Raw genomic sequence first — 12039 nt, 5'->3', positions numbered from 1 at the left:
GAGAAACATATTCTTTCTTTCTTCTTTTTTTTTATATGGCGGTTGGCAACCAGCTTTTTGGTGCATTACCGCCACTATCTGGACTGGAGTGTGGATCAAATGGTCATCCTACACTTTCCTAAATTCTTTTAAATAACCCAGTTACCTTCAAAAAAGAAAACAAAAAGGAAAAACAAATTTCACCTGATTCTCTTTGCAGTATATCATTCAAATTTAATGTCATCTGGATTTCCCCAAGTTGTGAGATAAATCTTTGTCTGGCTTGATGGTACTCAGGACAAAACATAATTACATGCTCTATGGTCTCTTGACTATTACAATATTCACACATTCCATCAACATGCTTTTTCATGGTAACTAATGTTCTGTTTAATCCTGTATGTCCTAGCCTCATTCTGGATACCACATCTTCTTCTTGCTTGCTTCTGCATGTATTCCTGCTCCTCCCCACCTTTCCTTGAATACTATGCAGGTGTCTTCCAGACTGTTCGTTATCCCATACAAATTGCCATTTTTCATTTATTTTAGCTTTGATTATACTTTTGACTTCAGCTTTGCTGTATTTAATATTCAACTCTATATCAGACTTCCCTGCTGCTTTCTTTGCACATTTATCTGCTAATTCATTACCTCCTACACCTATATGAGCTGGTACCCATATAAATGTAATACTAATACCAGACTTAAGCAGATTGTTGGCTAATTGCATTACTTCATATACTATGTCCTGTCTAGACTCAGAGTGACAACGTTTAAGGCTTATTAAAGCTGAGCCAGAGTCTGCCTCAATCACAGCTTGCTTAGGTCTATTGCTCTCTACCCACAATAAGGCCATCCATATTCCTATAATTTCTGCTGTATATACAGCTAAATCATCATTGATTGAGAGAAACATATTATTGTCAATCAGGACATAATATGCGTTCTCTCCTGTCTCGTCATTTGGCCCCGCCCCTCTCGTTTCTAGTATAGCTTTCCTCCTGTGTCTCATTACCCACACCTGCCCATCGTTATTTCCTTTGTTAGTCTCCCTATATAATACCCTCTTGTCTATTGTCTTGTGCTCGTTTGTTCTCGTACTGCTCGGTAACCATATGCTTTGTGTAACTGCTCTATTGAGGATTTGTCATTACGCTGTCTCCCAGCGTTAGCGGCCCCGTTTTGTTACAGCTGGTTACCCGCCGTGAGTTTTCGTCCTGTTTTTGCTGTCTTTGTTGTCCCCTGTATTTTTACCTCCTCGTGGGTTTTTGTTTTGTGTTTTTGTTCCCTTTTATTAAAATCTGTTACCCCATATTGCTGCCTGCGCTTGGGTTCTTCTCTCACCCACCACGTTCCGTGACACTTATTAGATCAGCAGATTCTGTAGCCATCCAAGCTCGTCTGAAAACACATCTCTTCCGTCAACACCTGACCGATCAGTTCTGACTTCAATCTCTTTTCTACTCTTTCAAAAAAATTATATATATATTATATTTTTACAACTTAGCTCTGTATACAGTGGTAGGCTATAATGAGACTAGTTTTTGATTGCACTTATGCTTTTTGTTGCGCTTATGCTGTTCCAATTGCTTCCCTTGGATAAAAGCATCGGCTAAATGACTAAATGTGATGCACTATAATGGTAGTTGCCAATGGCATAATTTATATAATGGGGATTCATATAGCCTTATTTCTTAAAAAAAATTCTCAGTATTTCAAATTGAAAAATGACTCTTAAAAATAATATTTTTAACTGTTTATGTAAATGTGCTCCATAATTAAACAAAGAAAATCTGTATAAATGGAACTTCGTTAGACCTTAACATGCATTTTTACAGTAATATACATTGTCAACATTGTTGACAGATTGAGTTTTTCTATCCTGCTTTCTCTTATAGATCTCATGGAAATGGCCAGTGGTGAGATTGAATCCCCCCAGTCCTAAAGCTGCTCACCTAAATGCATCATCCAGAATATCAGCGTCTGACATGGGAATCAGTCAGGAGGAGTGGGATAGACTACAGAAGGCTCTTGAATGGTCTGGTCCAGATCATGAAATCACTCAACTGAATCTCAGCACAAGTCCAGTCTACACAACATTCTCTATTGTGAGACTCAATGACACTTACAAAGTGGGAGATAAGATCCGTGTAATCATCACAGCCAGAGATCACATCAAGAACCTGAAAACATATGGAGGGGATTTTTTCCAAGTAAAGCTTTTCAATTCCAAATTAAAGGTATGTTTCTGAGTACACTTGAGTTTTAATACATTACTGTCAGACTAGAGTATCTGTTGAAGGTTATGTTGTTAATGTTTTGACTTTCATTTTAGTATGTTGGCTTCTGGCTCTTGCTTACAGAGTAGATGCATATGCAATTATAATTACATTATTAACTCTATCTTTGTATTGAAGGCAAGTGTTTATGGGAAAGTTATAGATCATCGTAATGGGACGTACACTGTTGATCTTCTGTTACCATGGGAAGGTCAAGCACAGGTGTTTGTGCGTCTAGTACACTCCAGTGAAGTTGTGTGGATTCTTAAAAAATACTGGGCATCTTCATTCCCACGCAGCCACTATTATGGATACTTTGTAGGACCAGGACCCGAAGGAACCAGGATAAGTGAAAAAGTGGAATGTAATCTTAAATGGGGCTCTCGTGGAAGTTGGAGTAAAGGAAACTGCTGCTGCGAGTATAAGGATGTGAAAACAGAGACGGTGTGGCAGTGTGACAGACCAAAACAACTTTCCTGTGACAACTGGGTGTATCATGAAGCAGGAGATTTGAAAAGCCCATTAAATGCATTTGAAAAAAAGGTTTTTTCAAAGTAAGTTGAAAAGGATTCATAACAAATATCTTTCTAGAATTTATTTTCTTTATTGATTGCATTCCTTCATTCTCCATAGGGAATTAACAGATATTAATATACCAGGAGACAAAACAATCATAAATGTCCTTTCTAACACTGCAGGCATTGGTATGTCCATATGTGATAGCAAACACATCATGTAAATAAGTAAAGCTATTAATAATTTGTAAACACCCTGCACACGTAGGATTAATATGTTTCTTTGCATTAGTTAAAACGGAGAGATGCAGATCAGGTTTGATCACACCAGTTCCCGCCGGATTCTACTTTAAAGATGTCTGGAAGTCTTTAATCTGTAACAATCAGTTGTTCAATGCTTCACAAATGGTAAATTGTCTTAAAAACAAGATTGTTTACCTGTTTGGAGATTCTACCACAAGACAGTGGTTTGAGTATTTTGAAAGAAACGTACCAGGCAAGTCATTTTTATGGCAATTATGATTCGATAAACACCATTATTTGAAATCATTGTCATTTATTTGAAAACATGGTAGAATTAATGCGAACACCCATATCAACATGAGGGACAATACTCAACAGACAACTAAACAAAAAAATGGGTTAGAAAGATTTTATGGATTTTGAGTAAGGACCAGCATAATTGTTTTACAGATGCCTTTCTTTTTTCCATGCAATGCAGTCATATTTACACATTTGAGTGCTGTTTAATTTTTGTTTACATTTATTCAGGGATAACAAGAATTAATCTGCACACTCCTCGCGCTATTGGACCTCTGATGGCTGTAGAATTAAACAATAATATCATCATTCATTGGCGCGCACACAGTGTTCCTTTACGATTTGCTAAAATGCTGAAAACTGATCTGCATCATATCAGCAATGGCATTGATGAAATAGCTGGTGGTTCTCATGCAGTCATCATCTTCACGTTTTTTGCCCACCTGGTTTTTCATCCACTAACATTTTATGTCCATGAAGTGGCCAAAATGCGACAGGCTGTTATCAGACTATTAAGCCGAGCACCAGACACTACTGTCATCATCAAGTCTGGAAACACTGCACATTTCAAGGTAAAATTGATCCACTGTATTCTATTTTATTTCTATAGCATTTCTTACTATGTGAGTTGTTGCAAAGCAGATTTGCAGAAAACACATCAGGACATAGAACTAAATACTTGATTCAAGTGGGTTTCTGTAAAGAATTACATATTTTATAGACTTTTACAGAAAGAAAAGCATCTCGGAGATTTGTTTATTGGCTCAAAGCAATTTAAACCAGTTAACTACTAAATGAAAAATATGTTATCAGAAAGGTCTTTCTGTGAAAAGAGCTGTTAAAGAACCACTGGTTAGTGTGCGTGTTCGTGTTCGTGCACATGCTTGTGAATGTGAGCATGGACGGAGCAGAGCTTTGTAGAGAACTAAGTTACGTTTCAGTAAAAAGAGTACATTTTAATATTTTCATATATGATTTAAATATTCCTATATTATTGCTGTATTTAAGCTCAAGCTAATTATTCTTCACTGATTCTTGTTGTTCCAGAACATTTTTCAAAGCGACTGGTTTGTGCTGCAGTTAAATACAGTATTGAGGGAGATGTTCAGTGATATTGGTGGAGTGATGTACATGGATGTCTGGCAGATGACTTCATGTCACTATCTAAAAGAAAACATTCATCCAGGTCCTGTTATTATTGCTAATGAAATGAACATGCTGCTCTCACATATCTGCCATCCCTGATACATGTATGTTGAAAAAATTATTTAGGAGAACTTTGTTGCATTGATAGTTAAACTATAGATAGCTCCCAATCTGTTTCATGTTGTGGTCCTGATTTATTTAAATTTAAGTTCTCTATTTGAAGTTATGTTCAAAAAGGGCTATGGATGAAAATTAGCCACTGTTGGCTAAATCTGGTGCATTTTACATATTGTATGTGTTATTAATGAGCATTGTACCTGATTAAATAAAATGAAATGTGTGGTCACTAATGTATGCACTTCTGTGACATTTCAGTATCTTGTACGTTCAGGACATATTGTTTGCTAACACTCAGCCGTGTACCCTAAAAATAACTAGCCAAACAGCTAGTTAATATCTCTTAAGGCACACCTTAACTCAAGTTATACCTTTTCTATGCGTGTTCCCCGAATTATACCTTTGGAGGTTACATTTGCAAGTGCTGAATAGGTTGATATTGATATCTAGAGAATCATGTATTTGCTCTACCTTGCGTTATAAAGTGGGAAAAGCTTTGTAATAAAATGTTAATTATAAAGATACGCTTTAGAAATAGTAGAAATGGTATTTACCAGGGCTTGCTGAAATAATATAAACACAAAGAAATATTTGTGTGTTTATGTATTTATTATTTTGCAAGTGTGCAATCCCAAACCCTCACAGCCATAAGTTTTCTGCGTTAACCAGCTATTAACTGGCTATTTGGCCTCGCTCGCTTGCTTTTGAAATGTTCATTTAAACTCTCATAATTTGCCATTGTAGTGTTATACCCGCGTTCTCCACCAGTTGTAGCGACTATGAGTTTTGGGGAATAATTAACTCAAATGGATTGAATATTCATTAGTTTATGAATATAATTTGCTTGTCGTTAACAACAAATATCAATTTCCCGATAGGGGAATTGTTTAATTAAGTACAAGTAACCTTTATAGAATTGCTTTAAGTTATCTGACTACTTCGTTTGGCTGCAAACTAAAGTTGTAGACTTCCGACTCACTTCTCAATAGAGGATTACTGCTTTACAAACGTTTAAGAAACATTAAATTTCTGATCAGGATAAAATAATATTTCCTATGTTCGTACAGTTTGTATTACTAAAATAGTAATACCATATACAGCTTAAATAACGTTTAAGATCTTATTTCATTGACTTCGAGTTATATGAGCAAATAACAGATTCAATTCAGGTGTACTTTTGGGATTTTATTGACTACGAGACAAAGGGGAAATAAGCCAACTAACTAAACAATGATGAACAATTAGACAAACACACATGGAACGTAAAAGCAGTAAAGAATGAATGTAATAGACAAAGTAGGAGTGGCAGTATTACATCAGCAATTCACATCTGCATAAACCATCAAGGACAATCTCCTTATTGAAAGGGGTAAAACTTATGCGCAGCTATTTATAAATAGACCAGATACTTGCATTGGCTTTTAGATGTTCTGGTCTGCGCTGATGGAAGTCCTGATGCGTTTAAAGCGAGCGGTGAGTCCGTTGGGTTCTCCCTGAGAACCGGATTGGCTGCCGAAGGAAGTACGAACTTAGCCGAAGCAAACTGCTGAAAAAGGGCTGTCTCCAGGGAGGAGACAGGTCTCGAGATATTGAAGGCACATCAACGAGCGCATTTTCTTCCGTGCACAGATGTTTTAACCCTGAGGGCGTCACGCCCCTCCCGAGTGGGCGATCCAATGTAGTGAGCTGATTTTTGAGCGTGAAATGTTCCTTTGTCCGGCTCAACAGCTCATTTGCATTTATGGTCACCTGGAAGTTTTGGCGCTGTAATATTATTAGCTGAAAATAAGACGAGAATTGTATACAATACATTACTGTGCTATACACCATCATCTAAAGAAGGAAAAGGGGAACCTTTATGTATGAAACATGATAGGGTTATTAGAACATTGACCCATAATTGGTACAAGAACACAATTATGAGCCTAGTTACGGTGTAACACCTATGCCTTTGATATTATGGTTAGGCTAGCATATCATGGGAACAAACATAAACGGTAGAAACAATTATTTACACTTTAAGCCTTTCTAAGGTGGCAAGAGGGAAGAAGAGACATTCTTTGGTAGACTTTGAATCTCTCTCTGTTCCTGGTGCCACATGGCTTTTGTCACCTTAGGACGCATTCGGGACCCCCCCCCCGAGAATGCCTTTGAAGCTCAGGGAGAGTGTCGGAATGTCCCCTGGTCAGTCCAGATAGGTGATAGCTCGGCCATTTACATTTTACGATCCCATGTGTTGGCCTTTGATCCGACCAGACGCTACACCATAGTGTGTTAATGTTCTTCAGCATTTGTATTGATTACCCACCAGCTATATCACATTATTGGCATAAATCACTCGTTTGTGTGATTGGATGACTTTCCCAATAAAAGTGCAAACATGCGAGACATACCAACAACCACTTTGGCAGAGAAAACTTATCGCAAGAAGAGATCCCCCAGTTTTACTTCTGCAGAAATGGCCATACTGCTGGATGGATGGACACCACAAAGGTGTACTTTTTTCTAGTTTCCGGACAACTGTGTCAAACAAACACAAAAAAGAATCCTCGGAAAGCAAAGCCATAAAAATGGCAGCGTCTAGTTCCTGATCAGCCGGGAAAGAACAGGCACAGGACCCAGCTCTGTGCCGGCACTGAGCCCCGACGAAGAAAATACCCTGGCAATCCTGGGAGAAGCGGTATCTCAGGGGGGATTGATCTGAGAGCAGGTGTGGATACAGAGCTCTCAGAGCACGCCATCGTTACCCCCCCCCCCCCCCCCCGCACCAACCTCTTCCCCCGCAAGCAGCAACGACAGTGCTTCTCAAGCACCGGCCTCACCACACCTGTCCGCACCTTCACTAGCCTTCGCTGAGGTCGCCCAACACCAGCAATCCAGTAAGGGCTCCAGAAGGTGTCGTTCTATCTGATGCGACTGCAGGGAAGAGCTGGTGAAGCTTGAAAAAGAGAAGCTTGTAGTTCTGCGGGGAATCAAGCAAGAGCAACAAGAGGCAAACAACCTCGCTTGTTTATATTGTTTGGTAGAAACCTGTGTTGTGTGTTGTAATTAAATTGTTTGCATAAAAACACGTTACAGATGAACCATTGCCAACTCTGTGGCGGGGTCTGTTCACTTTTCAGTGGTGTGCAATTTCTCTGTTTGTTCTCAAATAAAAACCTGATTAATTGCAAATCTGTTGTCATCAATGTTGGCTTTGCAGAACATCTTATTTGTGAGGGTCTCAGTTCTGAGCACTTGTTTGTTTTGCATCTTGTCGAGCACATGCTGCAGGGTGACAGCTCAACATGTGCTCAGTGTCTCTGTGATCGCCCAGTCTTGTGTTTTGGTGATAATTACTGCATCATTGTTTCACTCCTTTCACCTGGGTTGGCTCTGGTTTGTCATTCTCCCCTGTGATTACTTTCTCCTCTTATACCCGCTTCTACCTCTGTCCTGTGTCAGATTGTCAGTGTTAGTTTCGTGACCTCCCTGTCGTTATGTCCTGGGCAACCTGTGTTAATCACCCTTTCTTGTCTAGGCCTCCAAAACTGGGTTTGCCACGTGGTGTCTTCTTTTCTGCCTGCAGCGTCGGACCCTCTGCGTGGGTGCTGTTCATCCAGCTGGTTGATCGGATGGGATTTCCCTGTCTACCTTGTTTCCAGTCACCTCAGGAATTTGCTGCTCTTGTGGGAGATCGTCTTCTGCATGCTTCTCCTGTCAGTCTAAGGGGATTTCATCCATGTTCTCCATTTTGTGGATTATGTCAGAGTTTCCTCTCCTGTCAGTCCATGTGGATTTCCTTCAAGCATTCATGCCCTGTCAACCCGGCAGACAGCCTGAGGACTTTCTCCCTGTCGGCCCAGTTGTTAGTGTGGCTCTTGTTCCCCCTTAAGCAAACGGATGCTTACTCTGTGTATTGCTTGGTGGCTTTTGCATGCCTGTGCTCTAACGGAGGATAAGATGGACCTCCTGAGGAATATCCTTCTGTTCGCCCTCCGGATTGTTTCCCAGATAATTCTCTGCCCCAACCTCCGGATTTACCCCTTGCGAGCAGGTGTCTCGAGCCCAGATTGAGGCTCCTGCTACTAGATTCCCCCTCCTTGCCTTTGTGGCTGAGTACTCGAGCCTTTTGCCCAGTTCAACTCCCAAACTCTGTTTTTTGACTCTCCTGAACAACACAGTGTCTAACGTGTTTGTCGCTAGACGGCCTGACTTTCTGTATTCTGTCCCTTTGGGGTGTTGCTGCTAGGCAGCTCTGTTGTAATGTTGATCTCCTGTGTGCTGTGAGAGAAACATTACAGGTTCATTACCCTGCTTCTGACTCTCCAGTATCCATAAGAATATATTGTGACGAGCGGGTCAGTGTGCAATCAGCGTCGCCATGGAATTACCGCAATCAAGCCACAGCGCCTGCCGATCGCTTCCACCTGCACATCCTTAAGCGGGCTGTATTTAAGTAGAGGCAGAGGAGAACTCGAGGAGCTCGTTGCTTGGCCCAATGCTTGGTTGTTTCTTCTTGCTCCCACAGAGGGGGCCGGGTTGGTTTGTAACAGAAAATGACACGGGCCGGAGGTACTACTTGAATTATTGTGGAGATTTAATTATGATTTGAAATGTATTTATTATGCCTTCTAATGGTAGAATAGTTTATTAATAGTTTAGTGCTACTCAAATTAAAAAAAAAATCTTATGCATATTAATTAACCTTTCTCTTTAACCGTTTGGCCATTTTGTCATCTTTGAAATTTTCCGATGGTTCGCGCGTCAGTTCTATTGCAATGGTACGTTATGAATTTAACAAATAATTAGGCTATGTGAGTAACTGAAAGCCAATATTTATTATCAAATATAGACATGATATAAGTGAAACTGTAGGCCTATATTAAAAAAAACAATTTACCGACGTGAATTCGCGTCATGGGAGGGGCTTCTGATGCTCGCGCTCGCTCATGGCCCTACTAGAGCAAGCTCCTGATTGGTTAACGCGGCGCAAAATTTCGTCAAAGTTCAGATTTTTCAACGCAAACGCTCAATTCGTGCGATTCGCGTGAGCGTCTTTGCATTGACTAAACATGTAAATCACTCGTGCTTAACTCTTCATTCATTACACGTTTGGTGTGAACACACTATAAGGCATTGTTCAGAGGGCCGGTCCAAATCTGTGGGCGGGCTGTAGTTTGGGGACCCCTGTTGTAGACTATTGAGTGGATAAATCCTTTTAATAAAAAAACTATATATATATAACCCCTCCCCCCCGCATCATTCAGAGGCGATGCTTCTTCACGTTGTTTTGAAAAGTGTATTGAGAGAACTCTGTCTGCGCGCGCACACACACACACGCACGCATACACACACATACACACACGTCCTGCAACAATAATCATATTAATTTGAAAGAGCAACCCAGAAATTTGTCACAAGCATTGATTAAAACAATGATGACAATAATCACATGAACAAAAACGACTTAAATTCTGGACCTTTGGCAGTAAGGGGGGTTCGTTCGAAACCACCCGAACCCCCCCTGCCTACGGGCTTACATGTTGAGTTGACGTGTAGCTACGGCATTGGTCCTATGCACAACTATAAATTGGGCTTTAGTATTAGATTCTTAATATCAAGATTTCACTTTAGTGTATTCAATTCACAGGTTCAGACATCACAACATATGTCTACCGCTGCTATTTATTTTGACATCTTCCTGTATGGAAAGTTCAAGCATTAAAGATTTATTAAAAACGCAGTGTTGGCGAAGAAAATGGAGCCTTGTTAATGTTAAGTTCTGAATTATGTTGGTGTGTGAATGACTTTGGAGGTTATTAGAGGTTTAACCATTGAGCAGAAGAGTTGAGCATTTGCTTAGTCTGTGAACAAACTCATTAAAGTCGATGGTGATGAAGATGAAAAATGTATATTATAGTAATTTCTTCCGGTCCTACAGATGGAAAGTTGGTAAAATAGTTTAATTAAATGTGGAGATGTTTAGAAAGTAAAGATTTTATTATAAATTAATTAATATTAAAGTTAGGTAGTTAATTTGAAAATTAAATAATTGTTATCTGGGCATTTATTTAGCATGATTGTAACTGACTGGAAGTGGAGGCATCGTGTTAATCCATGTGAAGGAAGTTTATTAACCAGGGCAAACGAATCCAATACAAAATCCACAGGGGTACTAAAAAAATACAGGCAAAATCTAGAGCAGACAAAAGGGTAATCCAACAAACAATAAACAAACGGCAGGCACAATGGTCAACTCAGTAGGCAATAAGTAGACAATTGAAACACTCGGTAAAGCAGTGAAACTGAGGCCTACTGCACAAAACCGGTTTCGGTTAAGTTTGCATTTAGTTCTCAGGCTCAAGAAGGTGGATTGGTGTGGAGCGGGTTTTGTCCCAATGGTAACGTACACTACCTGTTTAGGAGCAGGCTTTATTCTGGGTTAGAGATTGCACACCAAAACTGGACCAACCAGCTGTAACCAAAGTGACTCAGTGAAGCCACTCCCATCTCGCTCCAAATTAAAATGAGTCTAAAGTGATAAGATGTTATAGGGAAAATCTTTTGCTGAAAATTGTTTGTTAAATCTATTTTTATTGAAAATAATTATGTATAATTCATATAAGTAATATAATTATTACATCAGTTACATCAATATGAATCAATTAATAATAAACGAAGCATTTAAATTTATATATTATTATACTGTATAAATACAAACTTCAGTATATAAAGTAATGCTTCAAAGTAATGAAGCAGTTTTCATTTGATCTTTTTGTAAACCTATAAAATATTTCAATTCAGTTGATTTGCTGGCATTGAAATTGTATAAACAAAAAACTTCCTGTAATGGGGCAAAAACGAGAACACAGGATTGCAATACTTACTAATAACTGATAAAACAAGACCAAATATAACTCACAGTCCAACACAAGGCAAGGGATTGAATAAGGTGTAATGGAAATTTTCTAGTCTTGCTTCTTGATGTGTCTGTCTATATGTTTATCTATGTTTTCTTTAAAATGTTATCATGTTTTTCTCAATACGCGTCATACCACTCTGCCTTTGCCCTCGAGCAGGGGCCAAGATGTTCTGCCTGGCTTCTCGTAAACCAGTTTTAATCATATACAGGTCCTTCTCAAAAATTAGCATATTGTGATAAAGTTCATTATTTTCCATAATGTAATGATAAAAATTAAACTTTCAGAAGTGATAAATTGAGTGCATAACTGAACATAATTATTTGAAGGTTGACTTTTTTTTTTAATGGTCGGATGAAATATGCAATTTTTTTTAGATATTTCAGTTGGTGTGCAATGAATCTAAAATATATGAAAGTTTAATTTTTATCATTACATTATGGAAAATAATGAACTTTATCACAATATGCTAATTTTTTGAGAAGGACTCTGTGTGCAGGAGGAAAGAGCACCTTTTCTCTGTACCATGCTCATTGCTTATGATGCAGATTAAACAACAAT

The 12039-nt window shown here is 38.9% G+C and overlaps 1 protein-coding gene across 1 annotated transcript in view; it reads left to right on the top strand.

Moving 5' to 3' along the window:
• The window catches only part of LOC306911998 (NXPE family member 3-like), a 32040-nt gene extending 27233 nt beyond the window's left edge, over positions 1 to 4807 (top strand). The window contains exons 3-8 of the mRNA XM_079487746.1: positions 1878 to 2219; positions 2397 to 2812; positions 2892 to 2962; positions 3066 to 3269; positions 3545 to 3885; positions 4361 to 4807. Coding sequence (XP_079343872.1) covers positions 1878 to 2219; positions 2397 to 2812; positions 2892 to 2962; positions 3066 to 3269; positions 3545 to 3885; positions 4361 to 4558 — 1572 coding nt within the window. The 3' untranslated portion in view covers positions 4559 to 4807. The remainder of the gene's footprint in view (positions 1 to 1877; positions 2220 to 2396; positions 2813 to 2891; positions 2963 to 3065; positions 3270 to 3544; positions 3886 to 4360) is intronic.
• Positions 4808 to 12039: the final 7232 nt, after the last annotated feature.

This window comes from Barbatula barbatula, assembly GCF_947034865.1.
Source record: "Barbatula barbatula genome assembly, chromosome: 23".
NCBI lineage: Eukaryota > Metazoa > Chordata > Actinopteri > Cypriniformes > Nemacheilidae > Barbatula > Barbatula barbatula.
Note: the sequence above shows the minus strand (reverse complement) of the source record. Positions and strands in the feature narration are given on the sequence as shown.